Source organism: Lepisosteus platostomus, chromosome 7 (assembly GCF_059453375.1).
Source record: "Lepisosteus platostomus isolate fLepPlt1 chromosome 7, fLepPlt1.hap1, whole genome shotgun sequence".
In the NCBI taxonomy this organism is placed as follows: domain Eukaryota; kingdom Metazoa; phylum Chordata; class Actinopteri; order Semionotiformes; family Lepisosteidae; genus Lepisosteus; species Lepisosteus platostomus.
This window is the reverse complement of record NC_142617.1, coordinates 41,988,891-42,013,664: the sequence shown is the minus strand read 5'-3', so window position 1 is coordinate 42,013,664 and position 24,774 is coordinate 41,988,891. Positions and strand designations below refer to the sequence as shown.

Sequence of the window (24,774 nt, the reverse complement as noted above, 5' to 3'; positions counted from 1 at the left end):
ACCTTGTTCCTGGTAATCAGGTGCCTCTTGAGAAATCCTGAGGGGGGATATCACCATAACACTCTCATCCTGCTCTGTGAGCCCTGTTCTGGAGTTTAAAACTATTTTCCCTAAATCTAACAGCAACAGTATTGCTGCAGAATGTCTTACAGGATTTTGTTCTGCTTTGTTTGATCTTTAAGTTGTTTAAAGGATCCTGTTTGTTAGCATCCAAGTTTAATATCTGAAACAATGTCATCTTAACATCACCCCCCCCCCCCCCCATAAAAAATTCCTCTGGGAATCATGTTGCTTTGATTCTGTCGAAACGTGACTCAGAGTTTGGCTTCAGGAGGACAGCACATTTCTTCTTTACAGCGCGGTTGAAAGCAGTGTTACAGTCAAGACGGGCCGCTGTAACTAGAGTCACCTCGTCAGTTTCTGAAACTCTCACATCTGTTCCACAGGGTGGCCAGTGGGTAGGAAAGCGTGTTTTGGAAGCGTGCTCTGTAACTCTGGACTCGAACATTTTTTTCGTTCTCCTCAGCAAGAAAAAATTGAAATCACTCCCATCTGGATTAGAAGCTGTGGACGTCAAGCAAAGCTAAAAGAAAGGGACATCTTTGATTTATATAGACACATGCAGCTAGAATCTTCTGAGAGATGTTGCTGGTAAAATAAAAATAATGACAGCCAAAACATTTTTTATTTGCTGCAAGACTTCATGGAGTCTATAAGCACACAGTACCTCTGGAGCCAGCCAGCTCATATTTATGAAGAGCTAAGCCATCAATTAAGATCTGAGCAATAAACCTTTGCAGTAGATATAATTCAGCAAATAACATACTGTAAATGCTTCTTACAGTGAGTTTTTCATTGAGATGTGCAGTACTTTAATTCTTTCAGTTTTGAAACACAAGATATGAACATAAAACAATGAGAATTACAATACCACTGAGGAGGAACATGTGATCCTCTTTCATAAGGGGTAATTGAGCTGTGAGATTACTGCCAAAGCTGTTGTGAATCACCACGAGGGGTCCTAACATCAAAGCCAAAGTACAGATGAAAGGGGACCCAGGAGGTCACCAACAGTAAAATAAAGCTTGGAAACTTCAGCTGCTGTGGAGAAAAATCAGAGTGTTCGTGAAAGAATGAGTGCAACTGCTGAGAGTGGGAATCCACTGTAAAACATCCCGAAGACAGACCTGAATTTCTACAGCTGGTCTTAATTCTTTGGCTGAAAAATGGGAAATTTGTGTTATTCTACCTTAATAATGGGCCCCATGATTAACACAATGCTTTAAGGGAGCACAACATTTTGAAGATGCCCTTAAAATAATAAATAAATAAATGTGTAAATGAACAGTTTTGTATTTACTGAGCACAGCAAATACATCCCATACTTTTGCTTTTTCTATCTCTACCCTGTTCAGACCCCAAGAACAACAGATCAGTACTACATATTTGCACTGCATGTCAATTAACCATTATTTTAGCAAAGGTGCAATGCATAATTCAGTTTATGGACAAATTTTAAATCTTAAAGTAATCACATTAATCTCTCATTGGAACCTATGTACCCATAACTGTCTGGGAGTATTTGATATGACCCAATCTGCTGTAAAGTGTTTCAATACAGTATATCAGCATGTACCCTGAGCAGCTGAGTCTCCTGCTTCTGCAGCACATGCATAACAGAGGCAGGGATGTCACTTTCTGCTGACTGTGAATATCTTGCGCACAATCATACCAGTGTTTTTGTTGCAAGGTGTAGCAGAATTAAGAGAGGGGTGAGGGTGGTAACACCCATCAGTTCAAGAAATGTTTAGGCTGGCACCCTAACTGTTACCTGTGAGTTAGCAATATTATAACACCTAAAATTAGAAATAATGTCTTGTCAAATCAAACTTCTCTGTAAATGGATGATGACACATGTCAGGTAGCACAGGGGCGTAGTGGCTAGTGCTGTTGCATCACATGTCTAGGATACTGGGTTTGAATCTGGATCTGTGTGTGTAGAGTTCCCATGTCACTCAATGTGTTTATGTGGGTTTTCTTTGGTTTCCTTCCACAGTCCAAAAACATGCTGTCCATGTGAACTAGGATCTCAGTGTCTCCGTGCTGTGTCCTGTCCACTGTATGCAGACAGCTCCTGTCATGTGCCTGTGCTTGCAAGGTCACGCTCCTCCTCACTGTGAACGTCTGAGGAGAAAATGAATCCTGAAAATGGAGGAAACGATGGACACTGATGTCCACACTTCATCTGTGCCTCACCCCAGAGTAGGAATTCATCAGAGGAATGGGGTGATGTGTACTTTACAGGGCTCACGAAGTTCAAAGTTTTCTGAACACCTTCGTCCTATCTATTGAAGCAAGTAACTGTCTGTCTTCAGTTTCTTCTGTTTTATAAGTGGTTGTACTGGCATGATCTCCTTTACACACACATTTGCAAGCTGTATTACTAAATCAAACTGTCAAAGTTTCAAGGTGGACAAGTACCTCATATAATATTTTTTTTTCCTTTGGAATGAGGAATTATTTTGCATCTGCCACAGATATACAAAGGAAATTCCTCCTATCTATCAGTCTTTCCAATTAGTCTCACACGTCATTTGATCCCACACATCCATCTGTGCCCAAAGCCACAGGTTTGCACAGTAGACACACAAGTGCCACACATTACAATAAGACAGGGCCTCTGCATCATTTGTTAAAATTAACAGCACACTGTGTTGGAAAAGAAATCCTCCTGCCATATCTGGTTCTCATCTGGGCTCAGGCATCTTTCCCTATCAGGTCCCGCAGACATCACAGCTTCTGATGCAGGATTAGAAACCCAAATTAAAAAGAAACATCTGAGGTGTCTAATGATGAGGGTGGAATAACGAGCAGCAGTCCTTTCATCATAAAGCCACATATTGTGTCGTAAATGTGGAACTAGGGTACAGATCCAAGATCCCACTGCAAACTTTAGACACGCTTTGGAATTCCTGCATACTTTCAACTACTGTCTCATTAATGTCTAGTAACACTTGATTGATTTCTGAAACCCTGAGCGTCTAAAGTTATGAGTGAATTTAAGCAGAACAATAAAAGTCCTGTTCAAAAACTGTTCCTTCTCACGAGTAAGCAAATGAAGTATTCAGTTGCAGTCTGTTAACAAAGACGTGTCCTGTTTTCTTTAAAGAAAATGAATTATCAAATGCTCCACCACCAAAACAATCTTACTCTGTAATTTTCATGGAAATGTTTTTCTTTCATTTCTAGCTGGCTGTTGTTTTTCAGTTCAACTGGTCACCCCCACTTTCACAAATGAAACTCTCTTAGGGTTAGGGTTATGTGCTAGGAAAGAAAAATACTAATTAATATTCAAATACATTTTAAATAGTCCATTTAACCCACCAGAAATGCACTCACTTATTATGTCATTTCATAACATGTCATCAGCTGACAGTGACCTCTATACAATTGGCCTGGTCTAGCTAGGTGACATGAACCAGCTCAGGTGCCCCCTGCCTACAGGGCATGGGAGCCAGCGAGCCTGTGACACCACCAGTGAGAGCTGCATCCCTCCTCTGACTGATGCTGACTCTCCTGTTTGCCAGAGTGGACATGGCAGGCAGCTCTGACAATTGTAGCTTTGTGAAGGAGAATGAGCAGAACCTCCCCACACACACATACAGATAAATCAATTCATCACTGGCGGCTACAAAACTAGAATATATTTAAGGCAAATAATTTCAGCAGCATTGTTTTACAATATCTACATGTTGTATACAATATATTCATATATCAACTATGCTTTGTAATAAACGTTCACCCACAGTGTGCTGCACTGTATCTCAGTATGGATACCATCTGGTGTCGCAGAAGATCTTCTGGGACCACAAAATTGGCCGAGGGCCTCTTTTTGTGTCATATTCACACCGTGATGAATGACAGATTGTGGAGGATAATCACTATGACTGTAGGAACAAGGAATTTAAAGTGTTTCCTGATGCTGACTGCACTTTCCTGTTTTGTGTTTCGGCCAGAGGCCAAGAGAACTTATCTCCAGCCCTCCTGCGGAGGAAGAACAAGACAGGAGTGATGGCGGCTGCAAGCCGACTCCTGAATGCTGTCTGCCAGAATGAATGATTACTCAGCCCAGGTTACATGCTTGTCCAATAAAGGGGTTGCTTGCCAGAAATCTAGCTTACAGGGCAATTAAACAATACATGATACGTTTTCAAACCTTAACTCTTAACAGCCTTTTTTTTTAAGATTGACTTCATTTTACCAAATTGTGGGGCTCATTGTTTGATCATTAGAACAAGTAACAAACGTCAGACGCCCTGAGAAAGTGCATACACTTATATCGGGGTCTGCTGTATTGTCAAGTGATGTCACTGAATGGGTGCTGTGCACAACATTTTAACACCCTGACCCCCCATCTTGCTACTTCTTGTAGTAGTAATAGCGAAAAGTAAAAGTATTGTTATCTTTATTATTATCTGTCCATTCATCCATTTTTAACAACTTCAAGGTTGCGGGGAAACAGCAATCAATGGGCACAAGGCAGGGTACACCCTGGATGGGACACCAGTCCACTGCTAGGGAAAGCACAGACATGCTCATGGAGAGGACTGTTACTGGGAGTGTCCTATTGTTTAAATCGCAAGTACTGTTTTAATTGCTTTAAAAATGTCCTAATTTAAAAACAATTATATCGATTTGTAAATGTTTTCTGTGCTGGTTTTATCTTTCCTGATTTATGAAATGATATCACTTAAAAAATCCTAATATCATTATTAAGTAGTAAGATGGGATCTCACAGTTTTGTGAGGATTCTCACATAAACATTTTTAATGGACAGTTGATCAAGGATCTGTATTTTCTTGTTGGATTTGGAAGAAGTTTGAGTCTGGGATTGGTGGAGCTCTGATTATCTGAGTGTGAGTGCACATTTGCATGAATGTTCAGCAGATGACAACTGCTGTTTGCTGTTTGCCTCTGCTTCACTTTGTTTTCCATTTTTTCTGACTCATTCTTTAAACCCTGCCAGGCCTCCATTGAAGCACTGCTTGCCTTGTGGATCCCCTTGTGTAACAAAATAGAGCAAGTCTCCAGTTTCCATTAAGGCATCAGTGCTCTGGATTGCCTCCTTGGAGAATGTGTAATATGGCACTTTTTGGCTTCTCATGCTGGAAACAAAAAAAGATGTGGGAAAACAGCGAAGCAATTCCTTCATGTGAGACTTTTTTCAAGTGAGCAGGCACCAGCCCAGTCCAAACTGAGGCAATGGATAAAGTTTCCTTGAGCTCTAGACACAGCTTACCCACAACTGCTTTACCTGATGACTCTCCGACTAGGAAACCTGACCCGAAAGGATCCCTTATTGCCCTGCCAGCCAGGAAACTTGATGAAACAACAGGGGCCAAAACCTGTCCCTTCCTTTCCATCTCCGCAGCCTTCCATCACTTTAGTGTTTTCACTGGCATGGAAACCTGTCAATTACTTCCCAAAGTGTAGATATTTTAGATTTCGTAATGTAGTCAGAAAAAAACTGGTTATCCAGTGCTGGCATTAATATTTTTTGCAATGTGTTTAACAACAGCATAACGAGGAAAAAAATGGAAAACAGGAACAAATGGGAGCAAACATTTGTTTTATTATTGCGGTTTCTGTTTCCTTTGAAGACCCAATGGAAATATACATTGCCTGTGTAAGGTGTACTTGTTGTGCTTGGAATCAGGTCACTGCACCAACCGAAGTGCCCATGACACACTTTGATCTACCTTTTCTGGCCTGCATTGGACAAACTCTCTCTCACAGGACATATTGTTCTCTTCCGTTCCTGAAATATCCCCAAACTTGCATTTCCATGCTGTCAGATACTGCCATTGCTCTTCCTTTGGGCAAGGGGAATCACAATGTCGCTTTAATTTTTGTGCATATTTTTTTCCTGCACATATTCCTTAACTGTATGCAAGGGATAATGGGAATAAGCAGCACATCCTGCAAAGAATGAAGCAGGAAGGAAGCACAGACCCTCTTTTGCCAACAAATACAGTGATTGTGTCACTGGAAAAGAAGACTGCATTCATAAGTCTAACTTAGTATATTTTTATCTGCATAGTGCTAAGAATGCTCAATAGTGTATCAGGCTTTAATTCATATATATTATATACCATCCATACCAGCTATATACCAGCTTCAAGGTTTAAAAGACACAAACTAATACAAATGTTCACTGGGATTTTGCAGAAGGAATTAAAACGCATAATCAAACTCAAACTGATTGAGCTCTATTGCTGAAATCCACTGAAAGGAGGATAAGATGTTACAGATGAGGCCTGATCAGGGTCAGATGTGCATGACTGCATGATTATTAATGTTGTCTCAGAGCCATCTCCTCCTGGATGCTGCGCCATCATCTCAGACTCAACCTCTCGAAGCCCGACTCCTTTTTTTCCCTTCCTCTCCCTGTCGTGGAGCTCTCTAGCTCTTTACCTCTTGGCTCCACCTCTCCATCCTCCTCTGTTCTTCTGACAAGAACCTCTGTGTCACTCTTGTCCCCTCCCTCTCCTGCTCCCAACACACTCCTCCTCTGTAACCTTCCTACTACCCATTCGCCAGCTACCTTCAAAGAACAGAAAGTGCCTCTTTCATACCAGTCCCTAACCTTTTATATATTGTATGTTGCCTTAGATAAATGCAATTATATAACAGTAAAATAATAATAATAGGAGGCAAGGTGGCAAAGTGGTTATCATTGCTGTCTCACAGCACTGGGGCCCTGGGTTCCTGGAGTACTACCTGTATGGAGTTTGTATGTTCTCCCCATGTTTGTGTGTGTTTCCCCTACAGTCAAAAGACATACTTGTAGGTTATTTGGCTTCTGAGAAAATTGGCCCTGGTGTGAATGTGTGTGTCTTTGTGTCAGTGTGTGACTTACGATTGACTGGCGTCCCATCCAGGCTGTATCCTGCCTTGTGCCCTTTGCTTGCTGGGATAGGCTCTGGCTCCTACAGCCTTGTAATGCAGGGATGTATTGATGAATAATTATAATCCCAACATTAAGGTGTATGTTGGGGAGGCCAACAACTTGGACGGGATTCAACTTATATAGCGGGTCACTGTCAAATCATCAATCTGTGAAAATTTGGGTTTTGAAAGATTTACCAAATTAACAATTCCAATCAAGTCAGGAATGGACAACTGCAGTCCTTGAGGACTAATGTTTGTTTGGATTTTCAGTCCAAACTATCCTTAATCTTCTTATCTGAACAAATCACCTGCTTCAGTGACGAAAACACTAGAAATTGCTCTGTAGGTTTGACTTATTATTTGGGAGGGATCAGTTGTGTTCATGTCACCTCCACTTTGGCCTATTCCCAAAAACAAACACATGCCAAAAGGAAAAAAAGAGGTCACACCCCCTACTCAGTTAATGAGAAGGTCCTGTTCAATTCTCAGGTCTAATGAGAAAAACAAGGTTGCCATTACAGTGCACGTGTACCTAACCTGTTTTGCAGATGGGATTAATACTGGCTCTAGGTCATACAAAACAGCCAGCCTATGCTAATAGCTAAGGATCACTGATGGAACAAGGAAGCCTGCAGTAATTGGACAGGTTGAAAAAAAAGGCTACTCCAGAGAAGGTATTTACAAACTGTTATACATCTTTAGCACTCAGACCCAGAAAGAAAGCCACAGGCAGAGACGGGACAGCGAAGGACTGCATTTTTTTATCCAGGTTGGTGTATTTTTCTCAGTTAAAAAGTACCTTTGTAAAGAAATGTGTATGTTAGATTGCAAAATAATTCTAAATTAATCATGAAAGCACATGCGTAATTTTATATAAATGAACATTTATTCACTTGACCTGTTTTTAGAATTTGCACTGCAGAGCTCCCTGCAGATTTGAACACTATTGGGATTCATACATTTTTTGCTTTCAGTTTTGGGTTCTTGCTGGCTTGAAAAGTTCAAAATATTTTCTTCTTTTTCAGGTGGGATAGCTGCTGATGCACATCCTAAATTGGGCTAGAAAGCAAACATTAATCGCCCACTTTCTGTAACACATTTCTTGCAAATACCACACTAATTCAGACATTTCTTGTAGGTTTCTTGATTTGAGAGGCATCATGATTAGATACAAAATAACAGCATGCCTCCTACAAGGAAATTTTACAACAGAAGTGTATTATTTTATCCATTTCAACAGATCAAAAACAACCTTTTCAGGGTTCTCTTCACTGTTTCAGAAGAACAGTCGTCTTGGTCTATCAGATCACTTGATCACAAGACATGGTCTTTTAAAAGATAAATTATTTTCTGATTGAATGTAATAAATATATATACAATATGCCATGACATTAATAAAGATGAAACTCCTTTTGCAGCTCTTGCTCCATTTCCTGGGCTGAGTACTAACTGCAAGTATGAGACTGGCTGCACTCCTGCTAGCGACGGGGCTGTATGGACTAACTCTGTGCCAGAACCAAGACAACTTCTTCTGGTTGTCGTACCTGCGCGAACGCTGGGCTGGCTACAATTCCTTCAGAGGGCAGGACTCCGTGGGTTCCCCGGGCAGAGAGTGCCCACTGGAGTGTGACTGCCTTCCCAGTTTCCCCATCGCCATGTACTGCGACAGCCGCAAACTGGGGCACGTCCCCTTCGTGCCGTCCCGGATGAAGTACGTCTACTTCCAGAACAACCAGATCACTTCGATTCAGGACGGGGTGTTCGACAATGCCACCGATCTGGCCTGGATCATGCTGCACCGGAATCTGCTCAGCACAGACAGGTTAGGGGCAAAAGTCTTCTCCAGCCTGATGCAGCTGGACAGGCTGTACCTGGACCACAACAACCTGACACGAGTGCCCCAGGGACTGCCCAGGTCACTCAGGGACCTCCGGTTGTCCAACAACAAGATCAGCAAGATCCAGCCCGCTTCTTTCGAGGGGATGGCCAACCTGAGTGTGCTGCTCCTCAACGATAACTCGATTGAAGAGGTCGGGGGAGCCTTGAAGGGGCTGACATCTCTGTTGCTCCTGGACATCAGCAACAACAAGCTTAAGAAGCTCCCCGACAGCCTGCCCGAGGGGCTGCAGCAGCTCTACCTGGAGTTCAACGGCATCGGCTCCATCCCCAGCGACTTCTTCCAAAGGTTTGCCAAGCTGCAGTACATCCGCCTCTCCAATAACAAGCTCACGGACGAGGGCATTCCCTCCAACACCTTCAACATCAGCAGCCTGATCGAGCTCGACCTGTCGTATAACAAGCTGCAGAAAATCCCCCCTGTCAGCACCAGCTTGGAAAACCTCTACTTGCATGCCAATCAAATCAAAGGTACAGAACTTCTGGTTTTAATGCCCTGTGAGCCTGTATTGTGAAATAGAATGTGCAAAATAACAAGACATAGCTAACCTTAATCAGGACCTTAAGCCTAGCCCTAATTCATCTTCGCCTAACCCTAAACTCTCACCCTTGTCCTACCCTTAGAAATGTCTTCTGTGATATACTATGATACAGCAATAGCATAGTGAAGCATTGTTGCAAACAGTGAACAAATGGTGAGAAACATGGCATTATTCCACCTGCAGGAAACTGCCAAAAAGCAAAGCATCTCCAAAGCTTGGGAAAACTGGAAAAATGTGAAACTATTGTGCAAACCCACCACAATATACAGTCAAAAAGGTACTGAAATATGTAAAACATGTGATGTGATTCATTTCCCAAGTACTGTCCAGACGGGCTGGGGGTACAGCAGCTGCTGAAAGCCCCAGCACTAGACTGGGTTTGCTCAGGGCTGCTTTCTTCCCCAACAGGCAGCATCGATTTTCTTACTATTCTGTTGTCAGCTGATTGTGTCCTGGTGGGGAAAGATGTGCCTGTGGCTCCAGTGTGTGATTTACAGTCTGTTCGTATTTTCCTACTCAGAGATGCTGCAGATGGGGACTCTAGTGATATCTGAAAACGTCTTGTCTGTCCTTATGTTCGTCTTGTAATTTCTTATTATATGTTAGACACTGGCTTACCATGCAGTAATTCTTCTGTGCAGTGACACCACCACATTTCCTGTGGCCGACACTAAAATTCATTCCATGCTGTTTCGTAGGAGTCCCATACAATTAAGATGATGAAAGCTTCAAAATCTTAAGATCCTTCCTATAGCTTTCCACAATGAAACAGCAGCTTATAAATAGAAAATGCATTAAAACAAAACACATTTAGGATAACCTGTTAGCTTACATGGTCCTATATGTAACTTGTTTTCCTGTGCTCTTCTCATTATAATCATTCCTGTTGTGGTTACCCTAGAAAATGTGGAGCTTACAGATTAAAATATCTTCAGTAACCATTTAAACAAGAGGGGTGTGCACAGGGGTTGTGGGAGTGTGGGATAAGCTACCCAGCTGTGTGGTTGAAGCCGATACCCTGGCTTCTTTCATGAAACAGCTGGATGATATTCTGGGATTAATTAACTACCAACTACCAAACTGGCTATATGGGCTGAACTGAAATTTGTAAAACACTGAAAAAGCCTGTGAAGGTGTATTGAAAGATGTAAAAGCATCATGTCACTTACATATGAGTGCACTGTGTATCTTTTACCTTCTATTAAGGATCTTTCAGTTTTGAACACCTAAGCTGAAGTTCAGACAACCTGAGGTTCTGACATAACCAACTGCACGTTTCGCACACCCCACAAGCAGATCTCGCAGAGAGAAGCAGGGTACCTGAAGTGCTCAGGGGCTGCACTTTGACTGCTTTGCGTGCTGAGTTACGAGCTGACGCCCCCTCTGTGTGCCTTTCCAGAGTTCTCCGTCAGCAGCTTCTGCTCGGTGATCGACATCATGAACTTCTCCCAGCTGCGCGTGCTGAGGCTGGACGGCAACGAGCTCGGGGAGGGCGCGGTGCCCGCCGAGGCGGCCCTCTGCCTCCGCCTGGCCGCTATCATCGACCTCTAGCAGCTCGGAGCTCCTACCAGGACAGCGGGAGGACGGGAGCGGGCCAGCCACGCCCACAGCAACCGGCAATTTCAAGGAAACGATGGGTTTGTCAAATCCCTACCACACAACAAAAAAAACCCCACCATGTAAGCAAGATAAGACCTTTGTTAAAGTGTCAATCTCTGCTTTAGCATTGCAAGCATTCAAATAAAATAGTGTGAATGACAGGGACACCCAGCCTGAGGCCCTTCCAAAGCACTCCTCCGGTGAATCTCACAACGAGCACTCCTGTGCCTGACTGTTCGCAGCATCAGTCTGACAGACGAAGACGACAGTTTCCACTAAGGTGCCTTGCAAGGCTCTGGTGCTTGAAGGAATACTCTAAAGTCGTCTTTAATATTTTTTTATTTTCTTTGTCAATTTTCTGTTGTATTTGTTGTTACCCATAAAATTAACTGGATTATCACCGATTCTTTTAGTTAAGATGTAGGCCAGAGTGTTTCCCAGGACTTCACTCCATACGGTGAGAGTTACAGTCTACAGAAAGCAATCCAACCAGTTTTTGTTTTATTTGCTCTGCATTTTCATGACATATATAGAATTCCGGGTCATCATGCTGACCTCTGACCTCTGACCTCATCCTCTGAGTCTCCGTGTAAGATCTCCAGAGCTACATTCTCAACAACATCTTTGGCCCAGAACACTTCTGCAAGGGGAGAAATGGGAAATAGGTACACAGCAACAATGCATATTGAGTTTCCTTTATCAAACGCTGGAAACATTAATATGAATGATAAGTTATTAAACACCATTGCGGGTACTTATTCATGGCAAGCATTCATAGTATTTGCTTCAGGAGAGATTCCTTGGGCCAGTCTGACTACTTCCTAACCTTTAAAGACACTGAATACCTAATCTCATTTGTAACTTTTCTTATTTTCCAATGTTTAAAAAAACATTTGCGAGACCTAAATTAAAAATACTATGTGTCTGAAATGTTCTATTCCAGGTTAATTAAGTCCGTTTAATCAAATATTATATTGTCCTGTTATTGCAAGCCTCATTAGCTTACATATATTTAAATGATATTTTAATATTACTTATTTATCCCACCGAACAAATTGCATAGGTATTGCATGCTTATGAAACATGTTAAATGCCTTCAAGATCTGGCGTTTTAGTATAATGATTACATTGTCGATTATGTATAAGTACAAATAAAATCATATTTTACTAAGAAAATACCTCTCGGTTGTTTTGTTATCTTGCAAAAAGCTCGCAACGTCTAAATGTTGAAATCACTCGAAGAGCCTAGGGCAGAGAAATGAAAAGCTGGTGTTGACAGTCATGTACTGTACTGTTCCGCAGACCGTAGAAGCGAAAACTCTCATTTCCAGATTAAGACGCGATTTAAGGATTTTCGTTTGAGCACGCTGCTCCTACCAAAGATACGGACCTGCTCGACTTCAGACAGCTTCAGACGCTGAATGACTTGGTGCGATGTTTAAAGTAGGGGGCAGACAGCATTTTCATATAAAGATATTAGCAACCTTACGAGAAAAGTGGTCTGAATGGAGCCTCTCATTTCGCAACACTCCTCATGTTCTCTTATGAATGGCCAGTTCATTCCTGCGCCATTTACTGGTGTAAATATTTCCCTCCGCAGTAAAGCCCTATTTAAACAAGCGTCTGGCTGTAGACATGTCCTGTTCCGTGAAGTTGCCAACCATACAAACAGCACAAACGATGAAACCCACCGCATTCGTTAGTGTGTTTGTGCCGGTTTGTGTTGTTGACAGTGGCGTTTGTGCTGCTTTCGTTCCCGAAACGCCTTGTTTTATCGGGTACTCACGTGACTACCTACAAGGAAGTTTACAGGTACCAACATACTCGGTACTTTAACTCTCTGCAACGTACAAAAAGTCACGGCCACCAGATCTTTCAACTGTGATATTTTGATCAGTTGACCGCAGCCTTTACACTAATAAACAGTCTTACGTTTAGGGAGGAGTTATTATGTTAGTTAATTGGGTTAAGTGTTTTCTCTTTTAATTTTTAACCATATTCTCGAAAATGTATTGCTTGTGTACTCCTTTTATTGGTGAAGAGACACTGTTGCTGGATCCTGACAACACCAGTTTCCAAATTACCGCTGGTATAACACGAGTGCCCATATTCACATTTTTAGGTATTAGTTTCAAGATCGATATAATTTTACAATAAAAAACAAAATGAACGCAAAAGCATAGTAATATAATTATCATAGACTTTACATTTCTATTAATTTTTGAAGTACAAAGCAGTAGGTGGTTTCCCCTACCTTCAATATACTATTAAAATTGTTTAAAAAATACTATGTATTAATTACAGAAAACAGCGGAGACTGTTATATTGCAAATAAAAAATTATTTAGAAGAATACGGGATATTTTGAATCAATTAAGACATTAAAATAAAAAATAAGCCGATGCAGTTATTTTGCAAATAGGTAAAGCATTTTAAAATTAGATTATCATTGACAGTAAACAAGCCGATCCACCTGGCGCTGCAAGCTCGAGCAGCTCTCAGACCCGTGATTGGCTAAACCCCGAACAGTTCGGGCCGCGATTGGGTGAAATTTAGCAAGACTGAGAATCGACACTGATTGGGTAAACGCCACAGCGGAAGTTCCAAAACTATATACTGTATATGTAGATATATCGGTGAGGGATTTTCCTGTTGGTCCAAATGCTGCAGCCCCGGTTAACCGTGTGAGCTGTATAAGCACGGTGGATATACAGTAACACATCCATTGGTTTCCAATAACTGATCTAAGATAAATCGCACTGAGCTCAAGACTGAATAGCAGACAAAGAATGTAATGGCATCCACAGCGCGTTCATGACTCAGATAGCTTGTCACGATATGGGTGCGGACTTCAAGATCGCATCGCCTTACTACCACGATATCTATAAGCCCGTACAGTATATCGTGATATGACATACCCCAACAAAACGCCCCAGCCCCCATATTGCGACATAGAGTTCATATATAACGATATGACATGCCGCCCACGCCCCCCATGTCGAGGACTGAAGCCCGCATATCGCGATATGACGTGCCGCCCCGCTCCCATGTCCCGACATAAAACCCGCATATCCCGATATGACGTGCCGCCCCGCCCCCATGTCGCGACATGACGCCCGCATATCGCGATATGACGTGCCGCCCCGCCCCCCATGTCGCGACATAAAGCCCGCATATCGCGATATGACGTGCCGCCCCGCCCCCATGTCGCGACATGAAGCCCGCATATCACGATATGACATGCTGCTCCGCCCCCATGTCGCGACATGAAGTCCATATATCGCGATATGACATGTTGCCCCCTCTCGCCCCCATGTCGGGACATGGAGTCCATATTTCCTGATATGAAGCTAGACAAAATGCCGTGCCCCTATGTCGCGACATGGAGTTCAAAAGAACCGCATACCATCACATAACGGTATATTTAAGTAAAGAGTTTAGTACAAAATTGCATCATCTGGTTATACTGTTCAAGGAAACATACTAGATTAAAGCTCTGTATTGTTACCCAACTATAAAGGTGTGAAATTGCAAAGCTGGGGTCAACTGATCAAAAGATCACAATTGAAAGATCTGGTGGTCGTGACCTTGCTGTTTTTGTACGCCATAGAGTGACGTCACAGCCAGAAAAAGAAGGCGCTATATGGAAATATATTGAAACATCCACCCCACCCGACAAGACAGACTCAGAAAACAAATTGCACCGGTTGTTTTCTTTACATTCAGGATTTAAAGTACCGAGTATGTTGGTACCTGCAAATTTCCTTGTAGTCACGTTATTACCCGAAAAAACAAGGCGCTAGATTTCGGGAATGAAAGCAGCACAAACGCTACCTTCAACGACACAAACCGGCACAAACGCAGCACTAACGAATGCGGTGGGTTTCATCGTTTGTGCTGTTTGTTGGGTGGCGGGGGGCAACTTCATGGAGCTGGACAAGCAAACATATCCTGGGTCATTACATTGCATACTGCAAAAGACACGACTTCACCTGGGAGAAATATGACGATCTAACAAAGGCACTTAATGTACAGTATATCTGTGTCTTCAGAGGACGAGGTTTGCCCTCACGCTGTATTCTACACCAAAGACTGACCAGAAACACAAAGGACCGTGAGCTTATCGTTTCATGTTTACGCATAAGAACCCTGTAAATACAATTGTAAATTGTACAACCCTGTAAATTGCCGCGATCTGCATGTATGAGACGGTAGTTGCTTCTCCGATGTGATACGAACTACCCGTGTCAACTTTGTACGTACTGCCCCTTAAAACAACATCCTGGTTCTTTTTCATGTTGACAAATGTACTTAACATTAAAAAAATGCAACAACAGTGGTCTTGGCGTTCATAAATTTTACACCCCCCCTAGTGCGCGTGTTTATTTAAGAAGGAGACAGAGAGAAACTGATCACTTCTTCAGATTTTAAAAGAGTGCGAAGTATTAAGACGTGCTCGTTAAAGCCTCTTTGTAAGAACATCCAATTGTTTGCTAGTGTTCGCTTTTTAAGACTACACCCGCAACTCTTCTGATTAGGGTATGATACTCGAAAAATGCATTTTTCCTGCTCACACAAACGCACAGAAGGAACTGGTAACATAATGCAAAATGCACCGCCGCCACCCACCCGGTCAAGCAGAGAAACACAAAACTGCAGAATTGTTATCCTCGCACCTGTAACAGAGCGCCTGAACTCGGTAGACAGGATCACTGGAGGTCAAGGTCACCGTGCGTGTCACTCGATCACTCGAGCAAGAAGGCACTATATTTCAGGAACGAAAGCAGCGCACACGCTACTTTCAACGGCACAAACGAATGAGACCGGTCCAGTTCTCCTACGACGTTGTAGGGGGGCTGGACAAGGTGACCCCCCGAAAAAAAAGGCATTATATCTCAGGAACGAAAGCAGCTAGGAAGCTACTTTCAATGGCACAAACGCAGCACTAACGGATGAGGTGAGTTTCATCGTTTGTGCTGTTTATAGGGGGGCGGGAACTTCACAGAGCTCTTGTAGCCAACACAGGTAAGGTTGCCAAACGTCTGGCTTTCGCCAGATAGGTTCGGTTTGTGTAATATCCAGTCGGACGTAAAAAAACAGAAGTCAGAAGTAATTAACACAATTTTCAGAAGTTTGTGAATAACCAGTGCATGGATACAGTTTCTAAATATATACAGTATGTCTAATGTAAAATATATGGCATAATTTAGGTGATCAGAAAATATATTTTTCTACCCCCTTTAGCGTCCACGGTAGCGTCCATTATAACCAAGTTCGAGAAGACGTGCGATTGGAGACTAAGGCATTATCCCACCTAACCTTCCTAATTTGCTGTATATTTGTAACAGTAACTTTCATGTTAACTGTATATATCTTGGGTAATTTCCAAGTTGAAGGATTCAAAACGTTTCAAGAGAAACACAAAGAAAACTTACAGCAAAGTCCCCGGCCCCTTCTAACTCAACGGCCCTGATCAACGAACAAACAAAAAGAAACAGCCTAACTGCTGTTCAAAGCGAAGCAAACGGCAGAAGAAACTGCTGTTTATTATTTCTTAGGGAAATTCCAGAAGGAAACGGTCATGTCAATCAGATTCTGTTCTCCGTTTTAACAGTAAAAACCTTTGGCTGAAGAAAACCTTCCTATTTACAGGAAGACGTAATGCATTTCACTCTCAAAAATCAAATAATCTAAGAGTATCTTTCAAAGGACTATAATGCTAACCATTTTACTTTAAAAAGTAAAAAAATAACTTTTTTTTTACTTCCTGATATTTTGTTCCTCGCCTGGAAGCGGGTAAAACAAAACAATTTTGTGCTTGTGAACCTGGTTTAATATCAGAATTACGTGTTTATCTTGACACCTGACTAATTGGGGAATGTATTGCAATTTAATCCTAATTTTCAGTGATCAAGCGAGATATGTCATGTGGGAATGGGAAGATGTATCTTAATTTTTAGCATCTGGAGCCTCTGCATATTGTTTATTTGAAAATGAAATTCCTGTGTTATAAATTCCACTCGAAATAAAAAATTAACTCATTCTGGTCATATTACTCCGATTTCTTTTTCAGTGAGCGCCATCTGGTGGTCTGTCTTAGAAACAACAGATATTAAACCTCTCCATATTTACAGGAAATTTTGAAAAAAGTGATTTACAGAGATGCGAGGTGAAGTCGCATGTTCAGCTTTCCTTTTCTGCAAAATGCCAAGACGTTTTGAATTCTGAAACTAAGGCACTGAACAAATGAAAACCATGAGCCCTCTCCCAAACAAAATAAGCAAAAATGAAGCACCCAGTTGGCGGATGTTGGTCAAATCTTTCCTCTGTCCAGTGGAAGCCTGCCACGCAATAAAGTAATGGGTGTGAGATTTGCAACTGAAGGGCAATTCAAGGTTTTGAGTTTATTGTGAATAAGATTCTCTATTTTTAAAGTATACATTTACTGTTGACAAAGCTATGTGAGCACTTGAGCTGTTTTGTCAATGATTTGCTACTGGTTCAAACAGCAAGACCACATCAGCTGGTGTTATTCCTACAAGGCATATTAGCATCTGAGTTCCTTGGAGGTCACCTTCCCCATAAGTCACCTCAGCCAGCAAGGTTGCCAGTGGCCGTTAGGGAGCATGCTGGGAATACACAAGGAATGATGAGGGGCGGCGCGGTTGTTAGCATTGCTGGGCTCAGTTCCTGGGATGCTGTCAGTATGGAGTCTGTCTGCTCTCCCTGTGCTTGCGTGAGTTTCCTCCAGGAGTTTCGGTTTCCTCCCACAGGAGGAGGGTGTCACGCCCGACATCCCTCCCTAGAGGGCGCTCCACTGCTCTCATTATTGTTCGTGTCATTTAGCTCTCCAGGTGTACCCTTTTAGTGTTATTATTTAAAGACCAGCTCCTCCAGTCCTCGGGGCTCATCATTAGGGTAAGATGTCGCGAGGCCCACCTAGCACCAGGAAACCCTACGTCCGTCTCCTGAGGGCATAGGCCTCATCCCCGACACCTCCCGTTTCCTGAGCCCGGGGTCTGGAGGATCTCGCCCCGTCACCCTTGGACCTCCATGTCTCGTCTGTCCGTGTGCTCCCCCCTCCCGGGGATTTTAACTTTGTCGCGTCCCAGGATGGATTCCTCGTTGATGGACTCTCGGACTGTGCTTTGACCTCCCCTTGGACCCGTTTGGATTTGGATGCCGTTTTGTCTTCCCCTGTACACTGTCTCACGGACTGTCACTATTATTTTGTGCACTATTAAACCCCTGTGTGTTCCTTTTTACCACGCCTCCTGTTTTCTCCAGCTCTTACCGCATCGCATAGGGTCTTCTATAAGATCTGACACGGATTCCAGTCCGTCTCCGTTACAGAGGGTTATTTGGCTGTGGAAAAATCGGCCCTGGAGTGAGTGTGTGTGTGCCCCGCGATGGACTAGCATCGCATCCAGGGTGTATTCTGCCTTGTGCCCTATGCTTGCTGTGATAGGCTCTGGCTGCCCTGCAACCTGCCACTGTGTGCTGAAACGGTATGTTAGTGTTCTTGTCCTCTGTGTGAGACTTTGACAGAAACCACTCAAGAAAGAAAAGGAAGACTCCGGACCAGAGGAGTTGGCTTTGCAGGGCTTTAATTTAAGTGCTGGGTTGCTGATTACACAGGAGAGTCAGTCGAGGTCAGGGAGAAGGTCAGGGGAGGAGAGGGGGGCTGGCAGGGGTTCGAGCTGAGAGGCCGCTCAATTACCAGTTGCAGCAGGAGCAGCTGGGGTCGAACACCAGGCCGGCCGCGCAGTGCTGGTTGTAGGTCTCGCCGTTCATGCAGTGCCAGAAGTGGTTCTTGTTGGAGGCGTCGGGATACAGGCCGTTGGCTTTGCCGGCACAGAAGCCACTCCCACTCCCTCCGCTGCTGCCACCTCCGCTGCTGCCACCACTGCTGCCGCCTCCGCTGCCGCCACCCCCTGCTGGAGTGTTGGGCGCCTGAGTCACAGGGGGCAGGGGCTGGGGTAGGGGGGTGCAGCCTGGGAAACAGGGAGAGACGACAGAGTGGGGGTCAGACCTGGCTGGCAGGGAGAGCAGAGGGTTTCAAAGTCACAGCGCTGTCCTGATTTGATTGACTAGAGCTTAGTGGACTAGATGTTTAGGGTCTGCTGGGGACAACCTGGTTAGCATGTGAAGACACACCCAGGGGTGCCTGGATCCCAGTTTGGGACCCTCCTTGTGTCACATTGCTTCGACATTCAACATCAGGTGTGCTGTTAAATTTCCTGTAAGAGCTGCTGAGGCTTGACGCATGCGGACAGACGGACAAGGGGTCAGGGAGACAGACCTGAGCTGGAGGTCCCGAGCCCGTTCCTCAGGGTGTTGATCAGAGGGTATTTGCCCTGCCCACAGAAGGTGCCACTGAAGTCGTCCAGGTCAAGGCTCCAAACCATGGCTCCTCCGAAGTTGTTCTGCTTCAGCCAGTCGATCTGTGGGGGGATAGAGAGACAGGTGGGATTTATCCCAAGCACCTCTACCGAGACTTTGAAAGCCACGGATTGCTCTCGTCCAAAAGAAATGATGTTCTTTTTTCATGAGTGTGCTGACTGTGGTGCCAGTCCTGCCTCCCATGACACACACCTTGATCTGGAAGCTCTTCACGTTGTCATAGCCCACCCAGGTGTTTCCACTGTAAGCATAGGGGACATCCTGTGGGGCATCCCAAGCCTGAGTGGCTCCCTGTTTGAGGAAGGTGCAGATCTGTGGAGAGAGGAGACACTCTGTTCAACAGCCAAGCGGGAGAGAAACAGCCCCTGTGCTATTGCAGCTCTCACACAGGCAGGATGGTCCAGAACCCTCACAAAACCTCATATCGCTTCATTTCTGGGGCTGCAAACATACAGACTTATTGTAACAGGAGTTCCCAATTAGCCCTGTTGGCAGAATATTTGATCAAATTAATCATCTATGTGGTGCTAAAACATCTGAAAGTTAAATTGATCAAAAATAAGGGTGCATTACTCTTTCATTTTTGGTATTCCAATCATTGTCAGAGTGATATATAGAAAATACTATATATTTTATACATAGTATTTATATATTATGTGTAACATATTTGTTAAACATCTAGCCTAGCTTATAGCCTTAGCCTTGTTTGAATTTTGAACAAAGGCATCTGCTCAGAACATTTTTCTATTCCTAAGCCCAGGGCAGGCAGGGAAGCAGAGGCTTTAATGATTGTCTGAGGAGTACTGATGACCACTGGTCCCAGTGGCCTGGCTGAGCACTCTGACAGGTCCGAGCTCCTGGTAGACTCACCTCATAGTAGGCCCAGAAGCCAGACTGCCTGGTGTAGGTCCCAGCAGGGCCAGGGCCAGACGCGGGGGCTCCCACACCGTTGTTGGAGGGGTTGGCCAGCACAAAGGTGTGTCCGTAGGTGGGGAAGCCAACCAGCAGTTTCTGAGCAGGAGCACCGTTGCTCTTCCAGTAGTTCATGGCGTAGTCCTGGGAAAATGAACCCCGCGTTCCCATTAGTTAAAGTCAGCTGGCAACAGGGGTCTCAAAAATCACTCTATCTGCATTGTGCCCAATAAGACAGTCTTGAAATCCCTGAGAAATGAACTCCTGCATTAGTACTTTATTAAATCAAGTTCACCAGCTGTTAGCACTGAGAAATCATACACCAGCTATGGGAGATAATGGCATCTTACAAGGAAGGAGCACCTTGTCAAGATTCATTTACTGCAGCCATTCTATTGATTTTGTATTGAAAGCATGGCCATGCTTCGCTTTTAATTGTGATCTTATTGTTCCCTGTGCTTTCCAAGCCCCTGATGACATTGTTTAGAAAACATAGATTGCAGCTCTGCACGAAAAGCCGCATTTCCTCCAGAATAGCCTTATTTTCTGTTTGGCTTACAAATGATTATCCATGATCTTCACATTCAATGCAGCAGCACGACCTACAGTAGATAAGTCTCTGTGTTCTAATGACCAAATACTCACCACGTTGAAGTAGATGTAGCTGCCCTGGTCAGCAGGTCCCTTGTACAGGGGGCTGTTCTCACCAGTCTGACGCTCCCAGGAGCCGTGGAAGTCATAGGTCATCACATGCAGGTAATCCAGGTACCTGGGGAGAGCAAGGGAAGTATCCATTTAATGCTTAACTTTTCAGGACTGCTGAGAAGCATACGATCTGTATTAATAGCCTCTATGCCTGTTATTCTTTGGATGTCAGAATTTGATGAGACATGAAGGTATTTAACTGTTGCAGATTTCCTTCTGCTCAGGCAACAAGTAGTAAAACCGAGTCTGTGCTTGTATGACAAGCTGGACAGATACCAGGAGACACCTGGAGAGGCAGGAACACTGACAGGTCACAGCCAGAAGCCGGAGCCCGAGAGAGCCTAGCCTACAAGCAGGATTCAGCAAACAGCGCCCATATGTTGAACGGTGTTGGCCACACAACAGCTGTGCCGACACTCACTGGGAGACCTGGGCGATCTGGTATCCAGAGTCGATGGTGCTCTTGCCGGCCGACACTGCAGCGGTCACCATCAGACGAGGACGGTTGGTCTGCTTGGCCTCAGCCTCAAAGGCAGCCAGCATTTCCTGCAGAGCAGCAAGGTGAACAAGCGGAGGGAGGCATAAGCATGCAGCACAGCTTGGGCAGGGAGCAGGCGTCTCCAGTCCTGGTCCCGCAGAGAGACAGCCCAGCTGAATCGGACTGCCAGTCATTAATCCGGCAAGCAAGTGACTTCATTCGTAATGCACTTCTTCATATACAGTAACTGACTGCAATTGAACAGTTCCAAGTCTCTAGAAATCTATGATTTACTGTTGTATTATAAATCCATCTGGATTGGAATTCTCAAGGACGGGAAACGTGGGTTCTGAGACACCTGGTGCTCAATCAGAAGTTCCAATGTTCTGAGACTTTTTATATACAGTGTGCTTCAGAAAATTAACATGTTTTAATTATGTAAATAAGAGCCCATCAAGAGGGAGATCCAAATGATTCCACTTGTTGCAGACATTTAAGCATTGCTGTTATTTAAGCTCTTGATTAACCTCTAAGAGGAGCACTCAGAGGTGTCACTTTGCAGGGTGGCACTGCAGACCGGTGTGCTCATCACTCCGCTGTCCTGCTCTCCTACCTGGACAAGGGTGGTGAAGAGCTGCTTGTCCTGGGCAGGGCTGCCTCTGGAGCCGGGATACTCCCAGTCCAGGTCCAGGCCGTCGAACTCGTACTGCCTCAGGAATTTAATCACCGACTGGATGAAGGTCTGACGGGTGCTGGGGCTGGCCACCATGGCAGAGAACCTAGGGTGAGAGAGGGGGCGCTTGAGAGAAGAAGAGGGAGCAGGACAGAGCGACCTTCTCACTCCAGGCTCCAGGCTCCTTAACATCCTCGGGGACAAGAGCGAAACTTCGCGAGAGGCCATACTTACTGAGCAGTTCCAAAGTTCCAGCCACCGATAGCCAGGAGGGTCTTGAGGTTTCCGTTCCTGTGAGAAGAAGAGCAGAGCTTTTGTAAATCCTTTTAATTCAGGCAAGAGACATTGTCCCTGTGAGAAACCCAACAACAATCATCCTTACTGCAGTCCACAGTCATTACTGTGGCTTTCTGATTGGTCCACTGATTGAGTCAATCCCTAAGAAGTCTGCCCTCTGAAATGTGACGTCCACCTTTTAGTTTAATTTCTACTGTAGTTATTCGTGCTCCACCACAGAGCTGAACCAATTGTCCAAGTCACAAATCACAGAAAGTGATATTTTTAAGTTGCTTGAAGCCAGAGTGGTTTTGAAGCCAAATAATTCGTTTTTAACCTTCAAAAATTAAAAGTTTGCTTTGTTGCACTGACAGGAGATTGTATCTACTGAACAAAGCACTCACTGGTTCTTGAGGCCGTTGAACTCTCCATAGAGCTTGACATCGTCCCACTCGTAGGTCTTAATCTGATTGTTGCTCATCCCAGCGAAGGCGTAAATCAGATGGTCACACAGGCATGGGTCGACATTGGTAGGGAAGTATTTCCCAGCTCCTGGTCTGTACTGGCCCCAGTTGGTGAAGTAACATGACAGGACATAGGAATATCCTGAAAGAGGATTGTTGGAAGGATTTACAAAGCAGATTTTCCGTTTGTGATTCAGATGTACTGTAGCACGTCTGATGGGGTGCGCAATAAATAAAGTAACATGGGGAGAGGGGTGCCATGATCCATCATCAGATGTGTTTTCCTGGCAGTAGTCACAGCAGCCCAAGGATCATCTCTGAAGCAAGCCACTGAGCCCTGTATGAAGTTCCATTAGCTCCATTTCTGAGTGCTGTGACTACAGACGTCAGTGTTTGTTACCCATTTCTCCTGTTTGTATGTCAGTGGCACTTTGCTTCAGCTAAAAAGTAAGTCTGTAATCTTGCTACTTAATAGCTGGTGTCTTCCCTTTGTGAACTGGTGCACTTGCTATAGACCATTCTGGCCAGTAGAGGACTCCCTTGTACACTATTAATTGGCTAAGGACTAAAAAACAAAATTGCACCATTACTTTTTACAATGTAAATTAAGTACTTTACAATTTGTAACTGAAAATTAAGATAGCTGTTGTGTGTTGTTTTATTTAGCCTCAGTGGTGTTTACTCCGTAATCAGCCTAGGTATGTTTCAGTTTTAGAAATGCCTCTCTAACAATTGAATATATAGGGAGAGTATGATTTTGAAGTTTCCTTCGTTTAGTTTTATCAGCAATTGAAATGGACCCTCTCCCCTCCCCATTTTATGGGCATTTCGTGAAAGCAAAGCAAAATGAGGCCTCTAAAATGGCTAAAAACCATGTGTGAGCTCCCCGTTTGTCAGGAGACAAACACAGCGGAACGGGTGTCAGAAGACTTACCAAGCTGCACGTGCAGCAGGAGTGCGAGACCTGTAAGAAAATGTGAGAGGAGAGTGAGAAACGTTTTCGATGGCCGAACAGCTCTGGAGTGAGAGGAATCTTGCACTGACACTATTAGCCTCAGATAAAACAAAATCCTCCAATCAGTAATGAGAACAGTATAAAAACTGTTTGTTGTTTTCTATTTTTTTCATCACCAACTGCAGTAGTCACCTACCTGGAGCCTATAACCCTTTTTACCACTTGTGCCTGGATTCATACACACCCCTTATTCAGGATTCAGTCCCCTATGACTAATTTCCTTCTGATCAGAACCAAAATCCTGAACAGGTTCCTACAGACCCCTTGTGCAAGGCAAGCCCCTAGCAGCCAAATGTACTGCAGTTATTTTGCATAGGATGCCTTTCTCATAATCCCCAAATTCAACAAGTACCCCACCTAAGCTGCCTTTGCAGTGGAAGTAATCTACACAGACCTCACAATCCCAGGAGAGAAGCACAAGGCAGAGAGAACTCTACTTACCAACACAGATCAGTAGCTTTCCCATTTTCGCCTCTGTACGTCTGACTGCAGACCAGCCTGGTCCTTATATACTGTAAAACCTGCAGAAATCCTCTTATCACTCCAAGAAACTCCCTCCACTCATATTTGTTTATGAGTCCAGTTAAAACAATTAGTGTATCAAGAATGTTTGATGAGGGCTATTTTTTCCAGTGTATGGAGTGACCTTGAAGGAGGAAAGTACTAGATGCCATTGTGTCACTTGTTGTGGAATAGACCTTTCCAAAACTGGCTGACTTTTCAAAGCTGATACCAGATGAAGCAGTAAATGTTACAGTTGTTAATAATGTTAATAATTAGTTATAGCAAGGTATATAATGGGCTGATCTTTTCCCCTACCCTTTGTCATTAGTAATCTACACAGTATTATCTGGTACATAA

General features: G+C 43.9%; 2 protein-coding genes across 2 annotated transcripts; one reads left to right on the top strand and one right to left on the bottom strand.

The window, feature by feature from the left end:
- The first annotated feature begins 8,408 nt into the window (after window positions 1-8,408).
- fmoda (fibromodulin a) lies at window positions 8,409-12,164 on the top strand. Its single transcript, XM_088640473.1, has 2 exons — window positions 8,409-9,318; window positions 10,789-12,164. Exons 1-2 carry the CDS (start codon window positions 8,409-8,411, stop codon window positions 10,938-10,940), a joined length of 1,062 nt encoding a protein of 353 aa, XP_088496599.1. The 3' UTR covers window positions 10,941-12,164.
- A 6,413-nt stretch (window positions 12,165-18,577) lies between these two features.
- Window positions 18,578-24,452, bottom strand: LOC148658809 (acidic mammalian chitinase-like). The gene is made up of 11 exons (XM_088640472.1): window positions 24,355-24,452; window positions 23,833-23,862; window positions 22,839-23,040; window positions 22,393-22,449; window positions 22,099-22,264; window positions 21,429-21,553; window positions 20,948-21,071; window positions 20,261-20,446; window positions 19,583-19,702; window positions 19,290-19,431; window positions 18,578-18,981 (listed from the first exon to the last, which is right to left on the bottom strand). Exons 1-11 carry the CDS (start codon window positions 24,377-24,379, stop codon window positions 18,704-18,706), a joined length of 1,455 nt encoding a protein of 484 aa, XP_088496598.1. The 5' UTR covers window positions 24,380-24,452; the 3' UTR covers window positions 18,578-18,703.
- Window positions 24,453-24,774: the final 322 nt, after the last annotated feature.